Source organism: Plodia interpunctella, chromosome 5, assembly GCF_027563975.2.
Source record: "Plodia interpunctella isolate USDA-ARS_2022_Savannah chromosome 5, ilPloInte3.2, whole genome shotgun sequence".
NCBI lineage: Eukaryota > Metazoa > Arthropoda > Insecta > Lepidoptera > Pyralidae > Plodia > Plodia interpunctella.
Window position 1 is genome coordinate 7,490,277 of NC_071298.1, and position 24,471 is coordinate 7,514,747.

At 35.6% G+C, this 24,471-nt stretch overlaps 4 protein-coding genes across 6 annotated transcripts; 3 read left to right on the forward strand and 1 right to left on the reverse strand.

The window, feature by feature from the left end:
* Positions 1-110: 110 nt before the first annotated feature.
* Positions 111-7,326, forward strand: mtm (myotubularin). 2 transcript variants are annotated; one of them, XM_053745143.2, is made up of 13 exons: positions 111-382; positions 684-872; positions 1,144-1,218; positions 1,413-1,598; positions 1,826-2,041; positions 2,587-2,723; positions 3,277-3,402; positions 3,737-3,818; positions 4,053-4,223; positions 4,668-4,875; positions 5,172-5,389; positions 5,984-6,132; positions 6,671-7,326. In XM_053745143.2, the coding sequence occupies exons 1-12, from the start codon at positions 257-259 to the stop codon at positions 6,125-6,127; spliced, it is 1,878 nt and encodes a 625-aa protein (XP_053601118.1). In that variant the 5' UTR covers positions 111-256; the 3' UTR covers positions 6,128-6,132; positions 6,671-7,326. The 2 variants fall into 2 exon arrangements, with proteins under 2 accessions (XP_053601118.1, XP_053601119.1); XM_053745144.1 differs by lacking the exon at positions 111-382 and adding an exon at positions 528-609.
* Positions 7,327-8,572: 1,246 nt separating this feature from the next.
* On the forward strand, positions 8,573-18,509 carry Sardh (Sarcosine dehydrogenase). The gene is made up of 16 exons (XM_053745142.2): positions 8,573-8,814; positions 9,167-9,277; positions 10,187-10,329; positions 10,668-10,880; positions 11,114-11,237; positions 11,814-12,022; positions 12,253-12,436; positions 13,061-13,151; positions 14,366-14,618; positions 14,929-15,048; positions 15,323-15,465; positions 15,880-15,985; positions 16,368-16,516; positions 17,044-17,318; positions 17,683-17,849; positions 18,065-18,509. Exons 1-16 carry the CDS (start codon positions 8,691-8,693, stop codon positions 18,389-18,391), a joined length of 2,739 nt encoding a protein of 912 aa, XP_053601117.1. The 5' UTR covers positions 8,573-8,690; the 3' UTR covers positions 18,392-18,509.
* A 974-nt stretch (positions 18,510-19,483) lies between these two features.
* On the forward strand, positions 19,484-20,866 carry LOC128670104 (uncharacterized protein). Of its 2 annotated transcripts, XM_053745494.2 has the most exons (5): positions 19,484-19,757; positions 19,863-19,907; positions 20,216-20,314; positions 20,452-20,570; positions 20,661-20,866. In XM_053745494.2, exons 1-5 carry the CDS (start codon positions 19,617-19,619, stop codon positions 20,785-20,787), a joined length of 531 nt encoding a protein of 176 aa, XP_053601469.1. In that variant the 5' UTR covers positions 19,484-19,616; the 3' UTR covers positions 20,788-20,866. The 2 variants fall into 2 exon arrangements, with proteins under 2 accessions (XP_053601469.1, XP_053601470.1); XM_053745495.1 differs by lacking the exon at positions 19,863-19,907 and having other exon boundaries at positions 19,488-19,757.
* Positions 20,309-24,423, reverse strand: LOC128670103 (zinc finger protein 665-like). The gene is made up of 2 exons (XM_053745492.1): positions 23,517-24,423; positions 20,309-23,430 (listed from the first exon to the last, which is right to left on the reverse strand). Exons 1-2 carry the CDS (start codon positions 23,667-23,669, stop codon positions 21,847-21,849), a joined length of 1,737 nt encoding a protein of 578 aa, XP_053601467.1. The 5' UTR covers positions 23,670-24,423; the 3' UTR covers positions 20,309-21,846.
* Between the last annotated feature and the right edge of the window lie 48 nt (positions 24,424-24,471).

Below are 24,471 nucleotides of genomic sequence, written 5' to 3' on the forward strand. Positions count from 1 at the left end.
GCACAACGCTAACCACCACTGTTTTCCAAGAACATGCGCAATCTGGTAGTAGTTTATCATATACACCTTAGTACCTAATGTCAAATGTCAATGTCAAATCGAGTACAAAAGTCTGAAAGGCGAAAGAATCAGCGCCCTGACTCTGGTTGTACCTACCTGAGAATAGAAATCTTATCTAACTAAAAAAGTCTTGAGTATATTTGCAAGCGAGACTATTATTTTGTAAACATTTTCTGTTATTTAATTCCATTTTATAATGGATAAACACAATAGTTCGGAGATTTTAAACTCGGACTATTCTCTATCTAAAAATGCTAGTTCTGATTCACTGGATTCGGACTCCAAATCAAGTTCATTGAATTCTAAACACGGACAGGACTCCGTAAGTTTCCTAAATGGATTAATTTATTCTTATTGTGTTTATACTGTTAGTTACTTCCCGTCTGTTATACCTACGTGATTTGTTAGTTCGTAGTTGTCTTCCCTCATCATCACTGTCTATATTTATCAATAACTGTGACTACATTCAAAATGAGCTACCCTAAATCCGTACATATTTGTTTGTTTATAAATCGTATTTATAATCACAAACCAACTGAATTATCAAAGGTGTCTAATAAACCATTTTAATTTAACAACATTAAAACAGGTACTTATTTTGACTATCTTTGTTGTTTTTTCAGCCTCACATAGTGGGTGACATTCAGTTCTTGGATAGTGAAAAGCTAAAAAGAGTAGCACAAGATGTTACCTATCTTTGCCCCTTCAATGGACCTATTCGAGGTGTATTGCAGATTACCACCTACCAACTTCATTTTAGACCCATAGAGCCATCAGCATTACATAGCACTTTAAGTGTCCCTCTTGGAGTTGTAAGTATAGTGAACTTTTATACTATGTCAAAGTTTGAAATGGTCTTACAATAGGAGGAACGATAATATTAAATCTGACATTAGTATTGGCAATAACATATACATAATAAAGAAAACAAAGCTTTTAATTATATTACATAATTATTTAGTTTACTATTGAGGGGTTCATTGTTCATCAAGCTGTTTTATTGTTTTCTTAATACAATAGAATAAAATTAAAAATTGTATGATGAAATGTAGCAACTATTCTTTAATTCCACATTTTTTTTAGATATCTCGCATTGAAAAGGTTGGAGGTGCATCTTCAAAAGGAGAAAACTCATATGGAATTGAAATATTCTGTAAGGTAAGCAATTTCATTTTATGCTATAAATTAAAGCAGTTTAATATTATCTTCCTTTTCAAAGAATGCAATTTTATTTATTAGGTGTCAAAAGTGACTTAGTCCAAAGTAAAATATAAATTTGTTGTGCCTTCAGCTTTCAATAACAGACATTCAATGATGAATGAATACCCTACTATAAATAAATATTGTTACAGGACATGCGTAACTTACGTTTTGCTCACAAGCAAGAAAATCATTCACGTCGTACAATATTCACCTATCTACAGCAACAAGCCTTTCCACTATCACACGGATTGCGGCTTTTTGCATTTAGTTACTCTGAAACATTCCCTGAAGACGGCTGGCATGTCTATGAACCAATTGCTGAGTTGAGAAGGATGGTATGTATATTTTAAGTCACTTCTTAGTCGTATCTAGTGTGTTTTGTCTTATTCTGTCATTGTCTAATATACCTTGACAGTGACAAAACATAGCTTAAAGTATGAATGATTTTTTTATAAAATTTTTTTTTGGAATAAAATTAGAAAGTGGGAAAGGGGTGTCATTATAATTTTAGAAAAAAAAAGTTGTCCATATAGTTACCAATTATATGAAACCATTTCGGCAGGGGGTAAACAACGACATGTGGCGTATCACACGCATAAACGACAAGTACGAGGTCTGTGACAGTTACCCTGCCGTTTGGGCGGTACCCACAGCGGCGACCGACGACCTCCTGCGCTCCGTAGCTGCGTACCGTTCGAGGGGACGGATACCAGTGCTCTCTTGGATACATCCGAGTTCCCAAGCAACTATAACTCGCTGTAGTCAGCCTTTAGTTGGGGTAAGATCTTTACATATTATAAAAAGAGTCTCCCTGTCGTGTCTGAATGAATCTGTATGTATTAACACGATAAATTTAAAAACTACCAGACGATTTTTGTATGGTTTTCAACTATAGTTCTGATTCCTAATCAAGGTTTAATTGTACAATAACCCGAGAGAAGTAATTTAAAAGAAGAACGCTGGTATAATTTAAAGTAATACATTTTACATACATATTACATTTAGTTTCTATAAGCTACTCTTCTTATTGAGTGTCTTATTTGCTAATTACTTTGTCAGATTTATGAGTAGGATTTGGTACCTTATAATCACAGTTGGTTTTAACCACTGGACCACCATTACTTCATAAGCTACTAAATCTTGTTTAGCATACATTAAACATCTATTAATTTATGCTCGTAAGACGTTATCATATATTTACACAATTTTATCAAATATTTAATGCAGTTAATTATTTTAATTTATGATTCACACATAACCTTCATTACATCCATATAGACAGTAGTGCACCACTTAATATAAATTTAAATGTTTCTTCACCAGGTGAGTGGCAAGCGAAGCAGGGAGGATGAGCGCTACATACAGCTCATCATGGATGCCAACGCTCAAGGGAACAAACTTTACATCATGGACGCCAGACCCAGTGCCAATGCGATCGCCAACAAAGCCAAAGGCGGCGGGTATGTTTCTATAGGGCTATAGTATACATTTTAAAATCCGCGTGCATAAAGTTCCTTTTCTTGAAAGTCTTATTATGTATACTATCTTTACATATCTTTTTATATACATAAATTAAAGTCTATTGTAATTTATATTCCCTAGTGTTATAAATTACTACTATTATAAATTAAAATAAACTTTAATATAATACAAATTATTCTAGAGTTGTTAACTGATTTACTTTAGAATGTAGGTACATTTATTTTTATCAAAATTCGACAATTTACATGTTACGAACTATAGACAGATTCATAACTTCTACAAACTTATATGTGCCTTTCTTATTTTGAAATACTGCTTTCTAGTCGGAACGCGCAATAATTTGCCTATGGATTTATAAAATACTAGCGGCCACTCCCGCTTCGCTCGTTTCTGTCTCTATGCTCTAAATTTCTTCACAATCGATCCATTGGTTTCCATTATAAACAAAAAATACAAATCTTTTCTCTTTATAATATTAGTATAGAAGTAATGAATTAAAAATATAATTCAGGCTTTTATTTTATGTTTCAGATACGAATCAGAAGATGCTTACCAGAATGCTGAGTTGGTGTTCCTTGATATCCACAATATACACGTGATGCGGGAGAGTTTGCGCAAATTAAAGGAGCTTTGTTTCCCCCAAATCGACCAAACTAGGTAGTCTTTCTGTCTTTCCGATTATACGATTTATCGGTTACAAATTGACAAATTTTGTCCAAGTATCCTAAAGGCATTTGTCATCACTTTTACGACTACCTACTGCCATCTAGTGCCATGTGGTCACAATGATCGCATACACACTAGTGAACTAAATTGTCAACCAGTGTACAAGCTTCCTTACGATATTTTCCTTCACCAAAAGTAAGTGGTGTAGGGTATTGTTTTTCCAATTCATTATTAGAATTCAAATCAAATTATTTAAACAAAATTAATTTATCAAGATCACTTAACCAAGTGATCTTACTTATATTCAAGTATTGTTTGTTTACAGGTGGTTCAGTGGCATAGAAGCCAGTTGTTGGCTGAAACACATCAAATGTATCCTAGCTGGTGCTGTACGCATTGTCGATAAGGTAAATGAACATTTTCACTTTATGGGTTCTTGCCTCTTCCACGATCTTCTATTTCGCTCTGTTTTTGACCTCTCGGCGCCAAGTTGTTTTCTTGCCTAGTTTTTTCAGAACAAATATAAATAAATATAAATGATTATGTTAATTCTATCGTAATAATGCATAATTTTAATTTTCATACTGTCCTTTTGTATTTGAAATGAAAACTAATTTTAATATTGTGGTTTGTCTCCTTAGGTAGAGAACCACAAGACATCAGTATTGGTTCACTGCTCGGACGGTTGGGACCGCACCGCACAGCTGACGGCCTTGGCCATGCTGATGCTGGACCCCTTCTACCGGACGCTGAGGGGATTCGAAGTACTCATCGAGAAGGAGTGGCTCTCGTTTGGACATAAATTCCAGTTGGTTAGTATTGCCCATGTTATTAAATAAGCTAAATTTTACCACGAAATTTTATCTGATTGATTTGATTTGAGGGCTTTAAAAATGCCCACATTGCCAGCAATATCAAAGTGAAGAAGTTATCATAGTATTAATATTTCAATAGTAATTTTGCAATTATTGCCATGTACTTGCAGTTGAAGTGTTAAAGTACGCGATTGCGTGCCTTGCTCTTACTGCTGATTTACACCAAACAAGCGAATGCTTTTTACGGGTACCAATATCTTTTTACGGGTTATGGCCACCCATTTGTTGGACAGCCAGAGTGGGGATAGAATAAGCATTTGCTCGCTGAAGTGTAAATACACCTTTATAACATTTCTTTATCGCTATATTCTAAGACATGAATGCTACACATTAATTTCGAACTTTAAAACAATTTTCAATTGAACACATAACTTTCTGTAGCGTATCGGCCACGGAGACGAGCGCCACTCGGACGCCGATCGCTCACCGGTTTTCGTCCAATGGGTGGACTGCGTGTGGCAACTCCAGCAGCAGTTCCCGACCGCCTTCGAGTTTACTGAGAGACTGCTTATCACTATTGTTGACCATCTGTACTCGTGTCGCTTCGGCACCTTCCTTTTTAACACCGAGCGCGAGAGAGTCAAGGAAGGTTAGTTCATAAGTTGTTTTATGCTACAGTAAACCACGGGGTTTGTTTTTAACCCCCGACGCGAAGGGTGTTTAAGTTTAACGTGTCTGTCTGTGGCATCGTAGCTCCCAAACAGATGAACCGATTTTCGTTAAGTTTTTTTAGTGTCATAGATAATTTTATCCTGAGTTCTCTTAGCCAGGTTTCATGAAAGTCGATCCGCCGTTCAAAAGTTGTAGTGAAATAAATATTGAAAGCCGGGATTTTTTTAAAATTTGTCTATTATATTATTATTACTATTTGTTCCTTTGTTACAGAAGTTAAAACGAAGACTGTGTCTCTGTGGTCGTACATCAACAGTCAACAAGACCTGTATTTGAACCCTCTATATTGGGGTCCGGCCTCGTTTGGCCCCACTTCCCCTACCGTGCCATATTCGAGGCCGCAAGTGGTACTTGTACCTGTCGCATCGTTACGCGTCATAAAGCTGTGGAAAGCCTTGTATTGCAGATGGAATCCGACTATGAGACAACAGGTACTTATATAGTTGATAGTTGTCGCGGCGGTCTTTCTGTAACTACCGGATGTATTTTTGTATGAGTTTCACCAATAAATAGTGACATTACGGAGGAAGGTTTAGTGCCGCTAGTAATATACTAATTTAGAATCTTATTAATTCGTATTTTGTTTATAAATATTTATTTCGAATATATTGAATGTTTGTGTGTCACAAAAGTACTACCTGGATTTAAATAAAATTTGGTATACCTACTAGTAAAATAATGTATAATCTGAAAAAGCACACAAGGTACTTTTTAGCCCGAAACGCATATTGAAGAGAAGCTCAGAAGCATCTAGTTACGTATTATTTATTATACGTAACTAGATGCTTCTGAGCCTAGGAGTATATTTTTTCGCATTCAGGCCTCTTCACTGGACCCTTTCTGCATGAGGAGTCTGTGCTGCATCTTTCGTATGTTCTTACGGTTCATTAGTAGAACATATTTTTTTTTGTTTGACCAAATCTTTACAATAGTAAATGAGTTTGCACCGGACTGTTTCGGAAGAAATCGGGCAAATATTGAGCGTCCATTTCTGTTATCATCTCAACAATTTAAACATTTCGCAGGATCCCATATACCAGAGGACCCGCGAATTGGTCGCGTTGCGGGCGCAGCTGGAGGCGGCAGCGGCGGCCGCGGCGGGCGACCACGCGGCCCGCCACCGCCTCGGCCTCACGCCGCCCCGCGTCGCCAGTCCGCACCACGTGTGAGACCGGTACTATAGCTTACGCCTCGTATTCTGCTACACCAGTCACAATAAATAAACAATACGTTGCGGGCGCAGCTGGAGGCGGCCACGGCAGGCTCCCCAGTCCGCGCCACGTGTGAGCCAGGTACCACAGCTTCATGACTCGTATTCTGCATCAGTCGCAATAACAATAGATAAACGATACGTTGCGGGCGCAGCTGGAATCACGCCTCGTATGCTCCAACACCACACACAATGTAATAAAACCACGAGTAAAATTACGCGACATCACAATAATCGACACATAATCGCGACAATGTATTATTTTGGTAAACATTGCCAGATAGTGCTACTAGGATCGGCTCCCAACGATAATACTTTTCAACGGAAAACGAACATATGTACTTATTATTGTGTAACTCGTCGGATTTTGCAAAATGGACGGCTGAATTTGTGTTGTTGTAATCTATTTGTGACCATAAATAGATTCTAAATGATAATGCTAGTATTACGCTTAGGGCAAATTCATAAATAAGCAGACATTACAACTATGCGTTTTTTACAGATAATCAACGTGCAAAATGGCTGCTGGAAACTGGAACCCAGTTGTGAGGTCATACGTTTATTACTAATATTCTATGAACTTAAAATCGTATTACAAATTGTACTTCCGTCTATTTTAAATAATTTAGTTGAAAGTTTAATGTTGTTCATAATTATATATGAATATGCCGTATGTTCGTATTGTAAGTTATTATTATTGACCACAGGAAAATAATCTATAGGAAGTATATCTAGAAAATAGAAAAATATCCTGATTTTAGTTGACTTGTTTACGATTTTCGCATTACAATGAGGAATATGTGTTATTCCAAGTTTTGGAAATGGAGAATATTTATTAAACAAAAAATCACTATTTTAATTTCATGCATACTCCCTTTTAATGTAGGCATCTCAGATTTCATTAGACTTAATTTTTACTCCATTGAAATAAGAAATTTAGGGTATGTTTATTATAATTTCTTTGGCTTGCCGAATATATCTTTGTAGGAATTATTTAAATGTGTATTACATTATTTTAAAACTTAATTATGTTATTATCGTTCATATTCTAAACTTTTAATAGATATAAGAGATGAAGTCTGTACGTAGGTAAATATTGCATTTATTTAAGTTTATAATTATAATATACATATTGTACATAAATGTTTATTATATTTATTTATTGTTTTATTTACATACATATTTCTCTAAAATTATACTATAAAAAATATTATACTATTATTATACACAGGCGTAGATAATAGTATAATATTTTTTAAATATAAGTTGTGCAGTACAATTACCCCGGATTCCTGATAATCTTTATTGATATTTCCTTCATCGTCGTATGTTTATATTATGCAAACTTCTTAAGCGTCATGTTGTGATAAAGATAATGTTACAAACAAATATATTATTTTTACTTAATGGGTGGTAATATTTCTGATAATTTCGTAAGAGATTTGATGAATGCATGATTTTTTTATATTTATTTTAGTCAATATATTTTGTGGCAAATCGATGTTAAACACGTTTTGTTTACATTATGGCTTTGGAATATATAGCATATTTTTTATGTGTTTGGTATTTTTAATGGAACCGATAAAACTGAGACAATACACTGATAACACCATATGAGTACCATTTAAAATTGACATATCACTCGAATTGATAACCCCGAACTTTGTTAATGAATTTGGTGAAAGTAATTTAGACAATTGTGAAATAACATTATCAGAGTGTAAATATTAGGACAAAATAAATTATGCAAAAAAGGAAGGCCATATATTTATTTTTTATTTTCCTGTACGTGCTGTCGGCAGTTGCAGTTTTATGAATTTTGAACCAGGGACCCTGGAGATAGATAAATAGGTCTTGGTATATTTTGGTCTAGGTCTTGTAATGGTATATGGCTTTGGCTATCTCGCAATGAACAAAGATGTAAATATATGCCCGAGGTAATATATACCAAAAAATAATAAATTAAATATATACCAGCCTAAAAATGGAGTTACATTAGTAACTATTGTTGTTACAACATTCATGTTATCATAGATACTTATCATACACTTTCACAGCACTTTTTAAGTCAAATATTAAATTATATAAAAGCTACAAACTACTTCATTCCAAAATGACCACTACTTGAAAAAAAGCATTGGTCTCTATCAGTCTTTGGACCTGACGTGGTTCACATCATGCCAGAAAGGCTATCAATTATCAATTTTTTAATTAAAGTTTAGGCCAGTGCAATGGCAATACGCCTATTACAATCACGAGAAAGACGCATCATACTAGAAATGCGAATAATACTAAAGAATTTGTTCGATCAATTCTATTTAACATGCTATGTTTACTAAAAGATAATAAATAGCCTGTGATAAAATATTGTGGGACCAAGTTAGCGAGAAATAAGCTTAAGTATGAAGGCCGCTTTCGGTACGAGACGTATATCATATCCCGTACTCTAAAGTCGACTTCATTCGGTGCAGTGTCGTCCTGCGTGGTGATTAGTAAACACGTTGACTTCATTGTAACAAATCATGTTTAAAGTTATAAGAGATAGCTCTGTTAGGTTGAAAGCAGCGAATTTTTTGAAAAATTTTAAGAAGAGAACGTTTGCATCGCAACAGGAAGTAGTATCTTCAGCCGATGTTGTTGTTGTCGGTAAGTAATTTAAAAATATATGTTTATTAAATTTTTCTTTGTGATCGTATAACATTCATAATTATACCATCGAATTTACAAATATTTTATTATTGTACCAACATTTCTTATTTTTTCATTTCACTTCTAAAATAGGTTTATCGGTAGATGTGTGATTAATAATAATTGATGTACCTATATATATGTAATCTTTAGGCAACCGCAATTCAGAAACTCTTACCCGGAGTACGGGTCTTTTGACCACATCCCGCTCGATAATTAGAGTATTGCATCATTAATGCGTTTATTTATGTCAAAAAATATAATATGTTGAATATAATATAGTAATTATATTTTATTATTTTCATTCCAGGTGGAGGTATATCTGGGTCTAACACTTTATACCAACTGTCAAAAAGAGGAGTGAAAACAGTGTTACTCGAAAGGGGTAAAATAACCTGTGGAACAACATGGCACACGGCCGGTAAGCGGTGCATAGTCTGTGTCTTTGCCCTTTGAATTAGACCGCAGTTATTGGACAATTGATCGGTCAATCAATTTTGAAGCTCGTATTGATACACATGTGAATGCGTAGTTTGTAATGTTTGTTTTGTACATAGAGCATCATATTTTTTTATATTTAGAAGAAATTTATTTATTAGCTTACAAGCGCGGCTTTTTCGCGTTACTTTATTTTTCAAACGTACTTTTAGGTCAAAGAAAGAAAACTATTCTGTATATTATTCTTGAGGTCGCAATATTTATTAATGCATAAGTAAACAGCTTTGGTGTCACGCCCCTACTAGAGTTATCACTATCATGTCAACTACTAGATGCAGATTTGTCTATCTGATATAACTGTTTTTCAATTTAATATCTATACTATAACATAAATAATAAACATGGTAAAATACTAATGTAACTTTATAATCTTGTGTACGGTCAATGATACACATTTATAGGTTGTACAGATTTCTGAAATTCCCAATTCTGAAGCCTTTGGGCACAGTTGGTAAACAAAACTGAATTGTTTTAAAGTACCAAAATTCCCTTGATGTGGGAATTATAGGAAATCCATTAACTCCTCTCTTAGTGTCCTTTACACTCTTCAAGAACCGTATATTTGGTGTTTATATTTTCTACGGCCAGTAGTCACTGGGATCGTTGCGGAAGAATTTTGTATACATAATAGCTGCACCCAGAGTAATTATAGAAAAAAAAACACTTACGTTTTTATTCACAGTACTTTCAAGATAAAAAATATGCGAATTACCTACCTCAACACCAAATTTCATAAGATTTGTCTCAGCCGTTTGAGCGTGAAAAAGTCACAAACATGCTCATAAACTTTCGCCTTTAAAATATTAGTGGGTTTGATTGATTGATATTGTAGGGTTAGTATGGTCGCTCCGACCAGACGACCTAGAGGTGGAGTTATTACGCGACTCCCGCGCCGTGTACAAGGACCTGGAGAAAGAAGACGAGAACTACGCCGGCTGGATCAATAATGGTGGAATCTTCATATCTAGGAGCAGGGTGAATATTTACAATCTCAAAAACATATTATATTTTGGCCATATTTAGTTCCAATTTTTACTTGTTACACAAGTTCAAAATTATTCGAATTTCACTGTGTCTTCTTTCGTCCCATTTACGGTAGGCCCCGACCGAGTTACTCGGATTGTATTGCTGGTTTTCATATATACTGTGGTGTTTGCTTACCATGAGGCAAATATAACAAGCTTATAAAAATCTAGAATGATCCGCTTTGGCGGAGAATATCCTATAATGCCACTCAGTTTCTCTAATTTCTTTTGTTTGTCTCAATCGTTATGATTTCTTCATGTATTTACTTACTGTATTGTTCATTCCAGGCTCGAACAGAAGAGTACCTTCGCCTGCATTCACTGGGTATCGCCATGGGGATCCCAAGCACAGTTTTGGACCCTCCAGAAGCCCAGAAGTTGCTTCCGATCCTCGACCCCTCGGTATTCCAAATGGCGCTGTATTCTCCTGAAGACGGCACTATTGACCCTGCAATGGCCTGCAATGCCTTGTTGAAAGTGGCTAAGAGCAATGGAGCTATAGTAAGTGAAATTATCAATATATTTTTCTACAGATTAGAAATGTCACAATAAAAACAGTCGTTTGTGTTGATTTATTTTTAAATCTCTGTGCAAGTTCAATTTCATTTCGTCGATTGTGCGTTATGTTGATATCAAAATTTAGAAAGATCCAAATTTTTACATTTCAAATTGTAGATGTAGTCCTCAGTGCATTAAAAAAAGTTGATGATATGTTTTAAAATCTCCTTTTTCAGGTGTACGAGGACTGTCCAGCATTAGATATTCTCTATTCTCACAACTTGCTAGGCAACAAAGAGGTCACTGGAGTTCACACTGACAAGGGTTTTATCAAAACGAAATGCGTTATTAACGCTGGAGGTAGTTTATAATTAATAATATTTTCTTCTTGCACTATTTTAATTCCATGTTACTTTAGATAGCTTAGAAATGTGAGTATGTTAATATTGCCTGAAGGCTGTAGTATTTTGTTAAAATGCAAATGATTATTATAGGCAGCAATAAAATTTATCAAATAAATTGTTTACGAGTAATATTAACAATATATTGTGTACAAAGAATGGACTGAGTTCTAATTAGATTAAATTATTAATGAACTTTCCCACGACAAGTAAACATATTTATTTACTTACACTAGCTGGTAACCAACGCAACAGTAACCAGGTATGATAACATAAATATTATTAAATATAATTCTTATCGTTGCTTACTAATTATATCGTATGGTTATTATATATGACATTGGTATAGTGAACGTCTCAAACAAAGGGTTACAATGAAAAGTTTTATTTATCGTATTTATCGGAGACAGCGACCGTGTGAAGTCGAGAAGAAAAACTAGCAAAGTTGGCTGCGACGCTTTGCAGCTGACGGAACAACTGGGAAAACGCTCAAATGAGAGAGGGAGATGGCGGTCTTGATGACATTTCTTACTAGGTGCTTGGGGCCCGAGGATCGCACGATTTGCCGGCGTTCCATCCCTACCTCTGATACCTTTCAAACATGCGTACGTTGTGTGCGACGCCATACCCGAGATCCGCGGCTGCCCCAACCTGAGGGACCACGACGTCAACCTGTACCTGAAGTTCCAAGGAGAAACCTGCAGCATCGGCGGATATGAGAATAATCCAATTATGTTGGATCAGGTGAATATAAAAATAAGTTTATGAAAACAGGCTGTATTTTCCAATTCAAATTCATAAATTTATTTTCTAAAAAATACCCGTAAGCCTCTCAAAATTCAATTATGATTTAATTTATTTTAGCTTGTTTTCAATCGCAACCTACCTTCATCCCGTCACATGCAGTGATTTCACATGTAGTGTGCACACGTATAAGTTAAAATATAGTAATAATAAATATTTATAATTGTTAGGTCCCGGATAACCAGCAATTCCACTTGTACGAACTCGACTGGGACATATTCGGAGTGCACATGACGAGCGCCACCACATTGTGCCCCAAGCTGGGCACAGTGGGCATCAAAAGCACCGTATGCGGCCCAGAGTCGTTCACGCCGGACCACAAACCTCTACTAGGGGAGGATCCTAATGTATTTGGTAAGTAAAGTTTATCATACATCTACGCTATGTTCACTTCTTCCCGTTCCACGCAAATGTTGGCTGGAAGAAATTGCTTTTGCGATAACAACGCCTTTGCGCTCCTTTATGTTTGAATACTTTGTTATATCTTATGTTTTTTCTGTAAATGGTGCATTAAAAGAGAGATATCTGCATTTCTGTACTAATATTGTAAAGAAGAAGTTTGTGTGTCGGGAATAATCTTTGGAAATACTCAACCGATTCACAAAATTCTTTCACACATAGGAATCTACATTGACATAGTGTACTTATAGTTTGTGCCGACATTCCCACGTGAGTAGAGCCACCTACATTTTATATGCCAAATAGCTGTATTTGGCATTTTATATGCCCACTGTCCCGTGTCATCGTTCACATGGAAATTTTGGAACTCATATTTCAAATTTCATCGAAATCCGCCGATATTTAGTATCAAACATCATAACTTTCACATTGAGTAGGCTTAAAATAAACCGATACACCAAATTATATCGAATTCCTCTTTTCGTCACTATTTTGATTAGATACTTATTTATTAGTATATTTATTTTACGCATTCGCGACTACATAATGGACTTTCAACCTTGAAGTTTCCTCTTCCAGGTTTATACCACAACTGCGGCTACAACTCTGCGGGTATGATGCTGTCAGCCGGTTGCGCTATTCAGATGGCCGAGTGGGTTATTACTGGAAGGTAAACATCTTTCTCTAAAGGATTTAATCCTGTGTTATCATTATTTATCATCTCCCGCAGATTGTTCAAGCAGTTTTATCCCATACAGCTTTATTATTTCACTACATTGCTTTTTTAAATTCTGAAACTGTATTTTGTAACATCTTGTTTCTGATGTCTTCATCTTTTCATTCGGCAAAATATTATATTTTTAGTGGTCTTTAATAAATAATACATGAGGAAAAGTTACAACCAATAAGACATCACCAAATGTTCTCCTTCATGCAAAAGTATATTTAAAATAACATTGTTTAAAGTAAGAGTAAATACTTATTTATTGTTATTGGAGACAATTATTTTAGCGAATTAACGAAACATTGATAAAGTTATGTATGATACAATGACGGTCGACATAGAAGTGGAAAAGGTTACTGGAGGATATCAGTAGGATTACATCGCACTTTTCGATTAGTTCGTTGTGATAACATTAGCGACCGCTATCATTACGTCACTACGTTTCGTAATAAAGATTGTTTGTGGGCGTTAACACAGCGAAATGTTCTACCCAAAAATAATGGCAGCATGGAAAATAGGAGCAAAAATTTAAGAAACCCCCGACATTGAAGTAGCTGTAATTATCGCATCTGCTAGAAAATAGCTGGCAGTTTACGAACGACTGAACGCACATTCCAAACTTAGCTAAGAACACTCTCGATAAATTTTCTTTCAAATAATAAAAAAATAACTAGGTAATAGGTTAGACAGATATATAGCCAAGCCGTCGGGGTATAAATATAGGTCACCACGAGGTATTTTTTATAGTCTTAAAATATTTAATTGTATATTGCTATTATCTGCTTTGCCAGTTGCCGACAACAAAGCGATAATGGCATGTTAAATTTATATCACTGTTACAATACTTAAGATATAAATAAATTTTGGCGTTAATAAAAAAATATTACATTACATAAAAGTAAACTTAATTTCGCAACTATTATGACGAGATGAAGGTATTATATTTTTATTGAATGAAAGTTAAATATATTCCGTTGGTTATCTTAAAAATTAAAATAGTAGCAATGCTTGCGTTTGGTACTGTAATGCGTCACATCGTAATCCTCAAACAAAATTCAGTCAAAAGCGGTATCACATATCATAACATCACAAACCTTACCTGTAATCGTATTGTGCGGAAATGTTCAATGGAAGAGTAACCTAACGTCAAAATTTGACAGGCCAAGTCGCAACATGTTCAACTACGACATCCGGCGTTTCACTCCGGCGCAACTGTCGCGCGGCCACTGGATGCGCGAGCGCAGCCACGAGGCGTACGCTAAGAACTACTCTATCGTGTTCCCCAATGACGAACCTTTGGCGGGAAGAGACGCCAGTCATGACGCTCTTCATCAGGAGTTGGTGGAAGATGGCGCCGTGATGCAGAGCAGGGCCGGGTGGGAAAGGCCAGCATTCTTCATGCCCGGGGAGAAGGTATTGTACATGGCATTAACAATGCTTGAATATCCAAAAGGAATTTTAAGTAAAGATGGTGTTATCTCTCTTAAAACATGCGCCATCCAATAACACAACTCTCGATCTTACTTTGGAGCTAAGTCAATCTGTGTGATTCGTGCTTATATATTTATTTATAATTATATCTGATATGATGCCAAATACCACCCTCTAGTAGCTGTAGTTGCATACATCTTCAGCTACTATATTAGTTCAAGCCATTGGCACTTGTACTAATATTTGATTTATTTTCAACAAAATTCAACAATAATTAAAAAATGTCTTTCAGATCCGAGTACCTCAGTACGACTGGTACGGCACGCACGACTACCCAAGGAACACCAATGATCGTTACGAAGAAGTGCTGAAAGGAGAATACACTTTCGGCTTCTCCAAGCATCACAAACTGGTTGGCTTTAGTTATTGTTTTTTTTTTTTTGGTTAGTCTTAAAGGCGCTTAATCTCCGCGCACTACCATCACATATTTTGATTAATTTCATTAGAAAAAAAAACAAAGATTATGCCACACTAGATAAATAATTTCAGTTGACTAAAAGTATTTTGGTGGCCACCGCTTTAGTTTTAATCAACTCTGCACGTTTAATCTCGGTAAAATAACTGTTCCTGTGGAAAATAAATGCGGAGACGCGTACGGAAGCTAGTTAAGTGATAAAATGTTACAGATAGGACAAGAAGCGTTGGCGTGTCGTAACGCGGCGGCGATGTTCAACATGTCTTACTTCGGCAAGTTCTACCTGACGGGGCCCGACGCACAGCGCACCGCCGAGTTAGCTTTCACCGCCGATTTGGCTAGACAGGACAATAGGTAAACCATACTAAATACTAATAGTATAAATGCGAAAGTCTGTCTGTTCTGCTTTCACGGCTAAACCGATTTTTATGAAATTTAATATGCATGCATATTGAAGATATCAGTTCAATCATAAGCTACTTTGTTTTCAATAATCAAGTATCGGTTGTGACGCCCCGAAGCCTGGGTATGCAAAGTAACCTATTGTTTTTAAACCCTCCTTTTGGTTGAGTGTTTTATTGTTGATATTACTTAACACCTGCTTTTCAACTATTCCCACACCCAAAATCACCGCAATTCAATGCTTCGTTTGATTAAAAAAAGAAGGACAAACACACTTTCACATTTATAAAAGGTTAGTCCAGTTGCGGGACACGAAAGATAAAAATTATAATATGTATATGTATAAGTCTATTATTCTATGTTTAGGTTGGTATACTCACTCATGCTGAACGAGAAAGGCAAAGTAGAAGCGGATTTAACAGTCAGCATTCTCGACGGCGGCAGCGGACAACTCCACGAGCCTATTTTCAAGGTATGTAAGTTTAGAATTCATATTTTGTAACTATATTGTTTCATAATTATACACTTCTCAATGAACTCAGATACTGACGTGAGTGAACGTACATAGCGTAGTTTGTATGTTAACTATTTACCGCAAGGAAAAACCAGAAAAACTGGTAGTCTAGTGCTGTAAAATAAAAAAAAAACTTATTAAGCCATTAGCGTAAACGAAACATTTAAGAACGTCACGTTAGAGTATCAATAATTAGTATGGGGCGTTTGAACGTATCAAAAAATGTGTGATTTTATTTTTGTCATATCGTTGAAAGTATTTTTACTGGTGTTTCTAATAATTTATGGGCCTTCGAACAGTCATCAAAATAAAAGTTTGTCGTCTTTTATTATTCATGCAGGGTCGCGGTTACTACTTGGTAACATCGGGTTTCAACGCTCACCATATTCTGGCTCACCTGCGACGTATCGTTCAGATTTATAAACTGCGCGCCAACATCACAGATGTCTCTAAACAGCTCTGCATTCTTAGTGTACAAGGACCATACAGGTAAGAAATAAAAATATGTTTATATATTGCCTATTGGATGCTTGGTCGAATTTTTGAGAATTCGATATAGATTCTTTTCTTGAAGACTTAGGGTCTTCTCTAATTTATTATTTATATATTGAGTGTATTATTGCTAACACTGGTATCAGATTTTATTCAAGTCATTTAAAGGTATCTGATATGCCTTTTTTACGATTTCCTACTGCCATCTAGCGACAAGTAATCGCCACACACACTAGTGAACTAAACTGTTCACCAATGTGCAGGTTTTCCTCACGATGTTTTCCTTCACCGGAAGCAAGTGGTGGTCTATGAAGTCAGATTTGTATACAAACACACGTAATACCAGTAGGATTCGAACCTGGGACCTTTCGATTCACAGGCGGGCGTCCTAACTAATTACACTACCACTGCTTCAACTGCATGAAGTTAATATTAGAATTATGAGTTGTAATTATGAAAATTTAACCGGATGAAGAAAAGCACGTGTGACATGACGAAATCATTAAACGAGTTGTGATTTCCAGCCGGCGCATCCTCCAGCGCTACACCGACGCCGGCCTCTCCAACGAGGCGTTCCCCGTGAGCACGCACCGCAGCGTGCGGCTGTGCGCGACGCACGCGGCGCACGCGGCGCGCGGTGTCACGTGCCGCGCGCTGCGCGTGGGCTGGAGCGGCGAGCTCGGCTGGGAGCTGCACGTGCCCTCTGCGCACGCGCCGCGTCTGTACCGCGCACTGGCACACGCCAAAGATCTCAGGAATGCTGGCTGGAGGGCGCTCTCGTCGCTTAGTGCCGAGAAGGGTAAGCATTTTGTTGTGTTTTGCACAGATCATCACTGTTTATCTTTACGGTACCGCGGGCGTTTTGTGTGGAAAAATTTAAGCAAATTATTAGTACCCACAAAAGTAAAGAAAATGTTTAGCATTTCATAATGGTGTATACACATCGCGTATAAGCGAATAGATTTTACGAAGTCATATACCATATCTTGTAAAAAAATTAGATTAATTCACCTTCATATAGTCAATCCGAAAATAGGTCTACTGCACGTGTGTCATTGATCTGCCTCCAACTGTGCTTAATTTATAGTACATAATATTTTAACTAATGAAATGATACTTCGATGAATTTAAATTTAAATGAAGTAATTATAAACACTTTTCAGGTTATCATTTATGGAATGCTGACGTTAGGAGTGACGATAACCCCATAGAAGCTAATTTAGGATTCACATGCCGTAAAGAGGGCGATTATATAGGAAATGATAAAGTTACAAAAGCACGAGAAAATGGAGTTACCAAAAAATATGCTTTCTTCACATTGGACGATCAGGTATATTGAGTTTCATACTTGTATCTAAAAATACTTTACTAGTTAATAAATGTTCCATATAAATCGCACTTACATACATAGGTATCATTACGATTATTAATTTTAAATAGAATAACATTACCTGTACTTTTATACCTATACACTAAATCCTACAACCTACATTAGAGCTTAATGTTATTGGTTATTTGTATATTTCATAATAAAATTAATTTTAGGTCGCATTATTTGGTCAAGAAGCAGTTTACAGAAACGGTGAGGCAGTTGGATTCCTTAGAAGAGGCGACTACGGTTATTATCTCAACAAACCTATTGGAATTGGTTACATTAAAAACAAAGGTTCAATAGTTACCAAAGAATACTTGACAAGTGGAGATTATGAGATAGATGTCAGAGGAAAGAGGTACTCGGCTAGGTTACACCTTAAATCACCTTTTGACCCCAGCGGTCAGCGCATCCTTGGAAACTATGGCGAACTTCTAACGGACGAAAACACTCATGAACCTCACGCGGGACAAAATGAAAGGGCTGGCGGAAGTGAATAGATATGTGTTGTTATTAAGATATAAATGATATTTTTTATATTAACAGTACTACAAGATTTTAAATTGTAAGTAATTTAATGTATAAGTATTTTTTACATCATTAAATATTTTAGATTTTTATTGAAGTTTAATTTACTAACTACCGACGACTGTCATCGAATAGTTTGCCAGACTTTGGCGGATTCGATATACATTGCTGGTTTTTCATTACGGCAAATAAAAGCATTCATACTAACTATGCAACGTTATGGAATTAGTAGGTACGTCGCAAACGTTCACGCATTTTACGTCGGCGGGTGGTTCGCAAAGCGTTTCGACCGCTGCGGCTGCGCGGTCATTACAATCCGTCAACTTTCTTGAGGAAGGAATCATTTCCAAAATCAATCATTCATAAAATTGACATTACTACAGTACCGAGTAATTAATGTAAAGTCATATAGTAAAACTCATTCATGTCTTTGTTAAAATTTGAAAAATTATAATGACAGCGCAACCGCAGCGGTCGAAACGCTTTGCGAACCACTCCAGCGTGGAGTTCGGCGACAGTATGGAATTGGCTTTACAAACGTGGGAACGCGCGAATTTTGAAATTTTTCGTCTCGTGTACCGCCCTTCTTTCTCTAAGTAATACCGGATAGCGTACGTAACATTTATTTGTGTACATCACATTTTTAATGTTTTTACATCTGTGGTGTACAGTATTCCGCCGACCTACTAATTCCGTGGAGCTATGTGAGAGATGTGTGTGTATTAGAAGCACGTTATAAGAAACGAGACAAAGAGCTGACATCTTTTGTACCTTATCACGTGCCCGGCCCAGTATGAGATTAGAAATCTTCGATCTCCTTTGTTGGTTGCACTCATCCATCGTCTATTATAGTGTTATTGGTCTTTAGTGTCAATATTGAACTTACAAATAGCATTATTTGCAAGAAAGTCCGACAAATAGGGCATATTACGCCAAGCTCAGCGCAGATGGCACTACTAAGGTAAACAAAAAATGCCAATGGAGGCAAAATTCCGCATTAATCCGCACTTGTCTTTTCCAGATCGGTACAGGAGAATTTAGAAGAAAAAAACTGTCACGTTGACTTTGACATAACATATATAATCTAAAAATTATCAACCGAACCGACGAAAGGAAATGTTTTATTTACTTTTGTACAATACAAAAAAATAATTAATTAATTCTTAAAACAGTGATTGGTAAATAAAATATTTAAATATGTCAGTAACATTGCATACAGATGTTGGAGACATTAAAATAGAGTTATTTTGTGAACAATGTCCCAAAGCATGTGAAAACTTTTTAGCATTATGTGCTAGTGACTATTATAATGGTTGTATATTCCACAGAAATATCAAGGTAAACGTTATATTTTATTTAGGTACATTTTCTCATATTCTATGTGGGTTTGCCCTAGTCTTTATCTTTTCATTTAGTTACTTGCTCATAATAGATTCCCTTCAGGCCCATCGCACTACCAAGACACACAGCGGCGTAACACCCTTGGCGGTTCGTGGCTATTTCCTGACGCAGAAAAATGCTCATCCATACTCAATGCCCCCAATTTGAGGCACACTTTCTGATCGGCCTTCCTCCCAGTCTGATAAAGTAACACCTCTTCTTTTCTAACAATAGACAAGAGTAAAATAAAGCTTATATTAGCCAATGTGCCTTTTCAGCTGGGCCCCATAGCAATTTGTTGAATTGCCATCTTGTACTTACACCGCAGAGATTATATTGACCATGATATGCAATCTCCCATCTAACTAAAAAAAAATCATATTTATCATTATAACAATAATGTAATAATATTTCAGGGTTTTATTGTGCAAACAGGAGATCCGACTGGTACAGGAAAAGGTGGTACATCTATCTGGGGTAGAAAATTTGAGGATGAGTTTAAAGAAGAGTTAAAGGTAAGTTGAAATAGTTTATTGTGATACATTGTAGATTGTAGTTATGTTTGGAAGCACTTTTTGTAAGTTAGCATTATCTTTAAAGTGAAAAACTGTATTTGGTTGGCAATATTAAACAACAAAATCTTATTTTGCAGCACAATACAAGAGGGATTGTGAGTATGGCAAATAATGGTCCAAATACAAATGGCAGCCAGTTTTTCTTTACCTATGGAGAACAGCCTCACCTAGATCTAAAATACACAATATTTGGAAGGTAATTATATTTCCAGAAAAATAATACAAATATATTTATGAGTGAATCATGCATTAAGACTTATCATTGTTTTTGAATATTTTATTTCAGAGTTATAGATGGTTTCGAGGCACTTGATGATTTAGAAAAATTACCAGTAAATCCAAAGACATTTAAACCTCTCACAGAAGCCAGGATAACATCAGTAACTATACATGCAAATCCATTAGCTGGTTGATTGGTTATAATGAGAGTTCAAACAAATCAAAATATACTTTGTTGGTACTAATGAAATATTAATAAAAATCTCAAGCATGTGGTGCTGTGTCTTTGTTTGCACTTTGCACATCTTTTTCCCTTAGTTTTGATTGATACAAAATACTAATTATTTCAGTACTTTAGTATTAATAAAATAGTATCAATACTCCTCATCATATTGATAAAGTCCTTGATCAGATTCACAATTTAGGACGTGAGGAGTTAAACTACAATAATTATAATAATTTTCTAGTGAAAGTTAAAAATATTATGCATTTATAAACCATGCATTTACACAGGAAACAATATTTTACATATTTTGGTATCACAATGTATTTTAGTCTTGTACACTTATATAAAATGATCTATTATCCACATTACTTGTATATTTAAGAAAGTTTATTGATATATACTTATTATTTTCATTGCCAAGCTTCTTGGTAATTGTTGTATTTTTATTTATTACACTAGAACATACATTCTGTATTTGATTAATAATTTTAAGATTTGTAATGAAAACAAGAAATGTGATAAAAACAAAACAATAATATAGTTACTAGCATAGTTTAATACTACATATCACTTATTGATTGAAACAGTAGTTTGTGCATAGTTTAATTATAAAGATTCTAAAATGAAAAAATATTAACATTTAAGCCATTTAACATATTCAAACAAAGGAACAATAAATATTAATTCCATAAGATTTTGTTTTTAAATTTAACCTTTGTTATGATAATACTACTTTATAAATACAATATCTACTGTCCTACTCACAAGAGGTTACATATTTTTTAATCATACAAAGTTTAATAATCACTCTTTTATTGCCAGTGAAAAGTAGGCCTTGACAAAGTATAACAGTAAATAACCAACATTTAAAACAATCTCCCTTTATGGCTATACAATAATCATGTTAAGTAATCTGTAGAAACATCGTCACATAATTTCACATAATTAAATTATAAAATGATTCAACAAACTAAACAAAACATAATTCTAAAATAATAATGACATTTGTATAATATCAAATAAAGTCTCAAGTCTCTAAATCATAAAAGTTATCATCCATCTGGAAGTCAGGTTCTTCTTCCTTTTTGATCTGAGTTTCTGGACTCTTGTCATCAAACTGATCAGCGAAATGAGATTTGAGGTGGGCTACTAAATCTGCTTTCTTTTCAAAAGTGGCACCACACTCAATGCAAGGCATATTCACAACCATACTCTCATGAGACTCCTCATGTTTGTCTAGCTTGTCTTTCCTTGTGAACTTCTTGTCACATTGGCTGCAAGAAAAATGCTTGATTCCCGAATGTATTGTAGCATGTCTATCTAGATCACGCTTCCTCAGAAATTTCTTAAAACAAATTTTACATTGAAAACCCCTTGACCCGACATGGGCTATAGATACATGGGTTTTATAAGCATCTAATGATGAAAATCTTTTGGGGCATTGATGACATTTTATATTCTTTGGTTTGTTCTTGCTGTTACCTAATTTCTGCTTTGTGGGTGAGTTTTGAGTTTGTTTACCTGATGTGGAAGGATTTTTGGACACTTGATTCATGAAACTGCTTTCTCCTGATATGTGATCTGGTATTCTGGGAAGTTCATAGTCCATGTTTGATGAATCAGGATTTAGTTGAGGGGGTGATGTCATAAGGTTGCTAAAAGGATTTACACTTACTACCATATCATGTGTGTCTTGGTCATTATCATATTCACCAGTCTTGTGATGTTGGCTAGTGGAACCATGTCTCACCTCATGCTTAATGAGCTTGTCTCTTCTTCCAAATGTTAAGGGACATTTTTGACATGCATATGGTTTCATTCCAGAATGAACTAATACATGCCTCTGTAGATCAGCCCTTGCTACAAAGCTCCTTGGGCATAAAGGACAAACATGTGGCTTATGCCCAGCATGAATACGAAGATGTTTACTTAAATTAGTGTTGCGTGAAAAACTTTTTAAACAATACTGACATTGGTAAGGTCTAATGCCAGTGTGGACAATTGAATGCTTTCTTAGATCCGATCGTCTACCAAAACATTTTTCACACTCTGGACAGTGATAAGGTTTGTCATTGCCATGAACTTGTTTTGTATGTTGCACATATTGACTTCGTTCAGCAAAAACTATACTGCATTCAACACACTTGTATGGTAAGTTGGGGTCATGATAATGTTGCTCATGTTCTTTGCATTTCTCTTGAGAAATAAAAGCTTGGTCACAGTATTGACACATGAATACATTTTTGAAGAATGTTTCAGGTATTGGTTCACAGTCGGGAACATTCTCAGTTTCAGGGGTTTCATGTTCAACTTGTTCTGTATTATCAGACTCCTCTGAGGAGTCATAGTCGAGGCTCGGATCAACAACCATCACAACACTGTCCTCAACAATGTATTCTTCATGTTTTGGTTTCATAGATTCTTGACTATTACTATAAATATAGTTACTTACTTCAGAAGAGTTTGAGTTATCTAATTCACCAGCTCGGTTAGTGATTTGTCGCAGTCTGTTTTCATTTTGTATGCACTGAAGTTTGAATTTGCAGCATTTGTCTACCTTGAACAGACATTTGTAACAAATATTTCCTGGCAGTCCATCATCAGGGTCAATCTGTAACAGAAATAGTTTTTTTATATGTTTACCTATATTTAGAGAGTTAGAGGGGTTATATAAATTTACATGATTAAAACACTTACCTGTAATTCAAAAAATTGTGATATTTTGGAGGTTAATGAAATATTAGTTTCATCATCAGGTGTAGCTCCAAAAATCGAAGTTGTGAAGGTGCTTTTGTTGAGACACAGGCGACATAAAGCGTGAAGATTAGCAATGATATAGGAATCTTCCATTTTTTGTCGATATGCATCGACGTTATTCTTGCGCCCTATTGAAATTTGATCAATTTGACGCGAAAATTATGGTATTCTTTTGGAATATAAATTGAATCTGACAATCACATAAATTTGGATAGGGCTCGGAGGCTACGGCCGTGCGTCGTAACTAGGTAGGTACGCAATCGTTCGATCCAAGGAGCAACTGGGGCGATGTCCGCCAGGGCTGCGCTGGCTGAATGTCTCGGCGCCTGCTTCTAATGGTTGCCGTGTCGTGTCACTTTTGCATATTTGTTTCTGTACATTTTTAATCATATCGAGCTTAAATTGGTCCTCACGCAAACTAAAACACCTGTACATACTCTAAATACAATAGTCACCACACATTATAAAAATTCAAATTTGAATCGAAAAAGGTTCAAAACGCGCCACTTTCGCAGAAAGTTTTTTTTTTTAATATGTTCGCAATGAACAAAACGTAATTTTATAATTGGTTGAAAAGATGTAAAGGGCCTCGATTATCATTGGTCGCAAAATATCATGAAGGTAAGCCAATGAGAACCCGAGAAATTCTGAAAATCTTTTTCTGTCGATATAAACAGACAACTTTATTTTACATTAGGTTTTCGAACACGGAACTTCTTTCATACAAAATATTCAGAACGCCACAAACGTTTCTTTCTTTTTCCGAACGGAAAAAATCTAACATTCGGGTTGAGAAGTTTCTTCGATCAGCGAAAAAACAGCGCATTATGTGGTGGCGCGGCCGCCGTATACGCACGCACGGAATTTTCATTCGATTTCAGATTAGAATGTTGCC

Coding starts and splice junctions, on each gene's coding strand:
- mtm (XM_053745143.2), top strand. CDS start 257: ATGGATAAACACAATAGTTCGGAGATTTTAAACTCGGACTATTCTCTA. Junction 383..683: donor CTAAACACGGACAGGACTCC/GTAAGTTTCCTA, acceptor TTGTTTTTTCAG/CCTCACATAGTGGGTGACAT. Junction 3,819..4,052: donor CTGTACGCATTGTCGATAAG/GTAAATGAACAT, acceptor TTGTCTCCTTAG/GTAGAGAACCACAAGACATC.
- Sardh (XM_053745142.2), top strand. CDS start 8,691: ATGTTTAAAGTTATAAGAGATAGCTCTGTTAGGTTGAAAGCAGCGAAT. Junction 10,330..10,667: donor TCTTCATATCTAGGAGCAGG/GTGAATATTTAC, acceptor TGTTCATTCCAG/GCTCGAACAGAAGAGTACCT. Junction 15,466..15,879: donor TTGGCTAGACAGGACAATAG/GTAAACCATACT, acceptor TTCTATGTTTAG/GTTGGTATACTCACTCATGC.
- LOC128670104 (XM_053745494.2), top strand. CDS start 19,617: ATGTCAGTAACATTGCATACAGATGTTGGAGACATTAAAATAGAGTTA. Junction 19,758..19,862: donor TATTCCACAGAAATATCAAG/GTAAACGTTATA, acceptor GATTCCCTTCAG/GCCCATCGCACTACCAAGAC. Junction 20,315..20,451: donor AGTTTAAAGAAGAGTTAAAG/GTAAGTTGAAAT, acceptor CTTATTTTGCAG/CACAATACAAGAGGGATTGT.
- LOC128670103 (XM_053745492.1), bottom strand. CDS start 23,669: ATGGAAGATTCCTATATCATTGCTAATCTTCACGCTTTATGTCGCCTG. Junction 23,431..23,516: donor CACAATTTTTTGAATTACAG/GTAAGTGTTTTA, acceptor TTTCTGTTACAG/ATTGACCCTGATGATGGACT.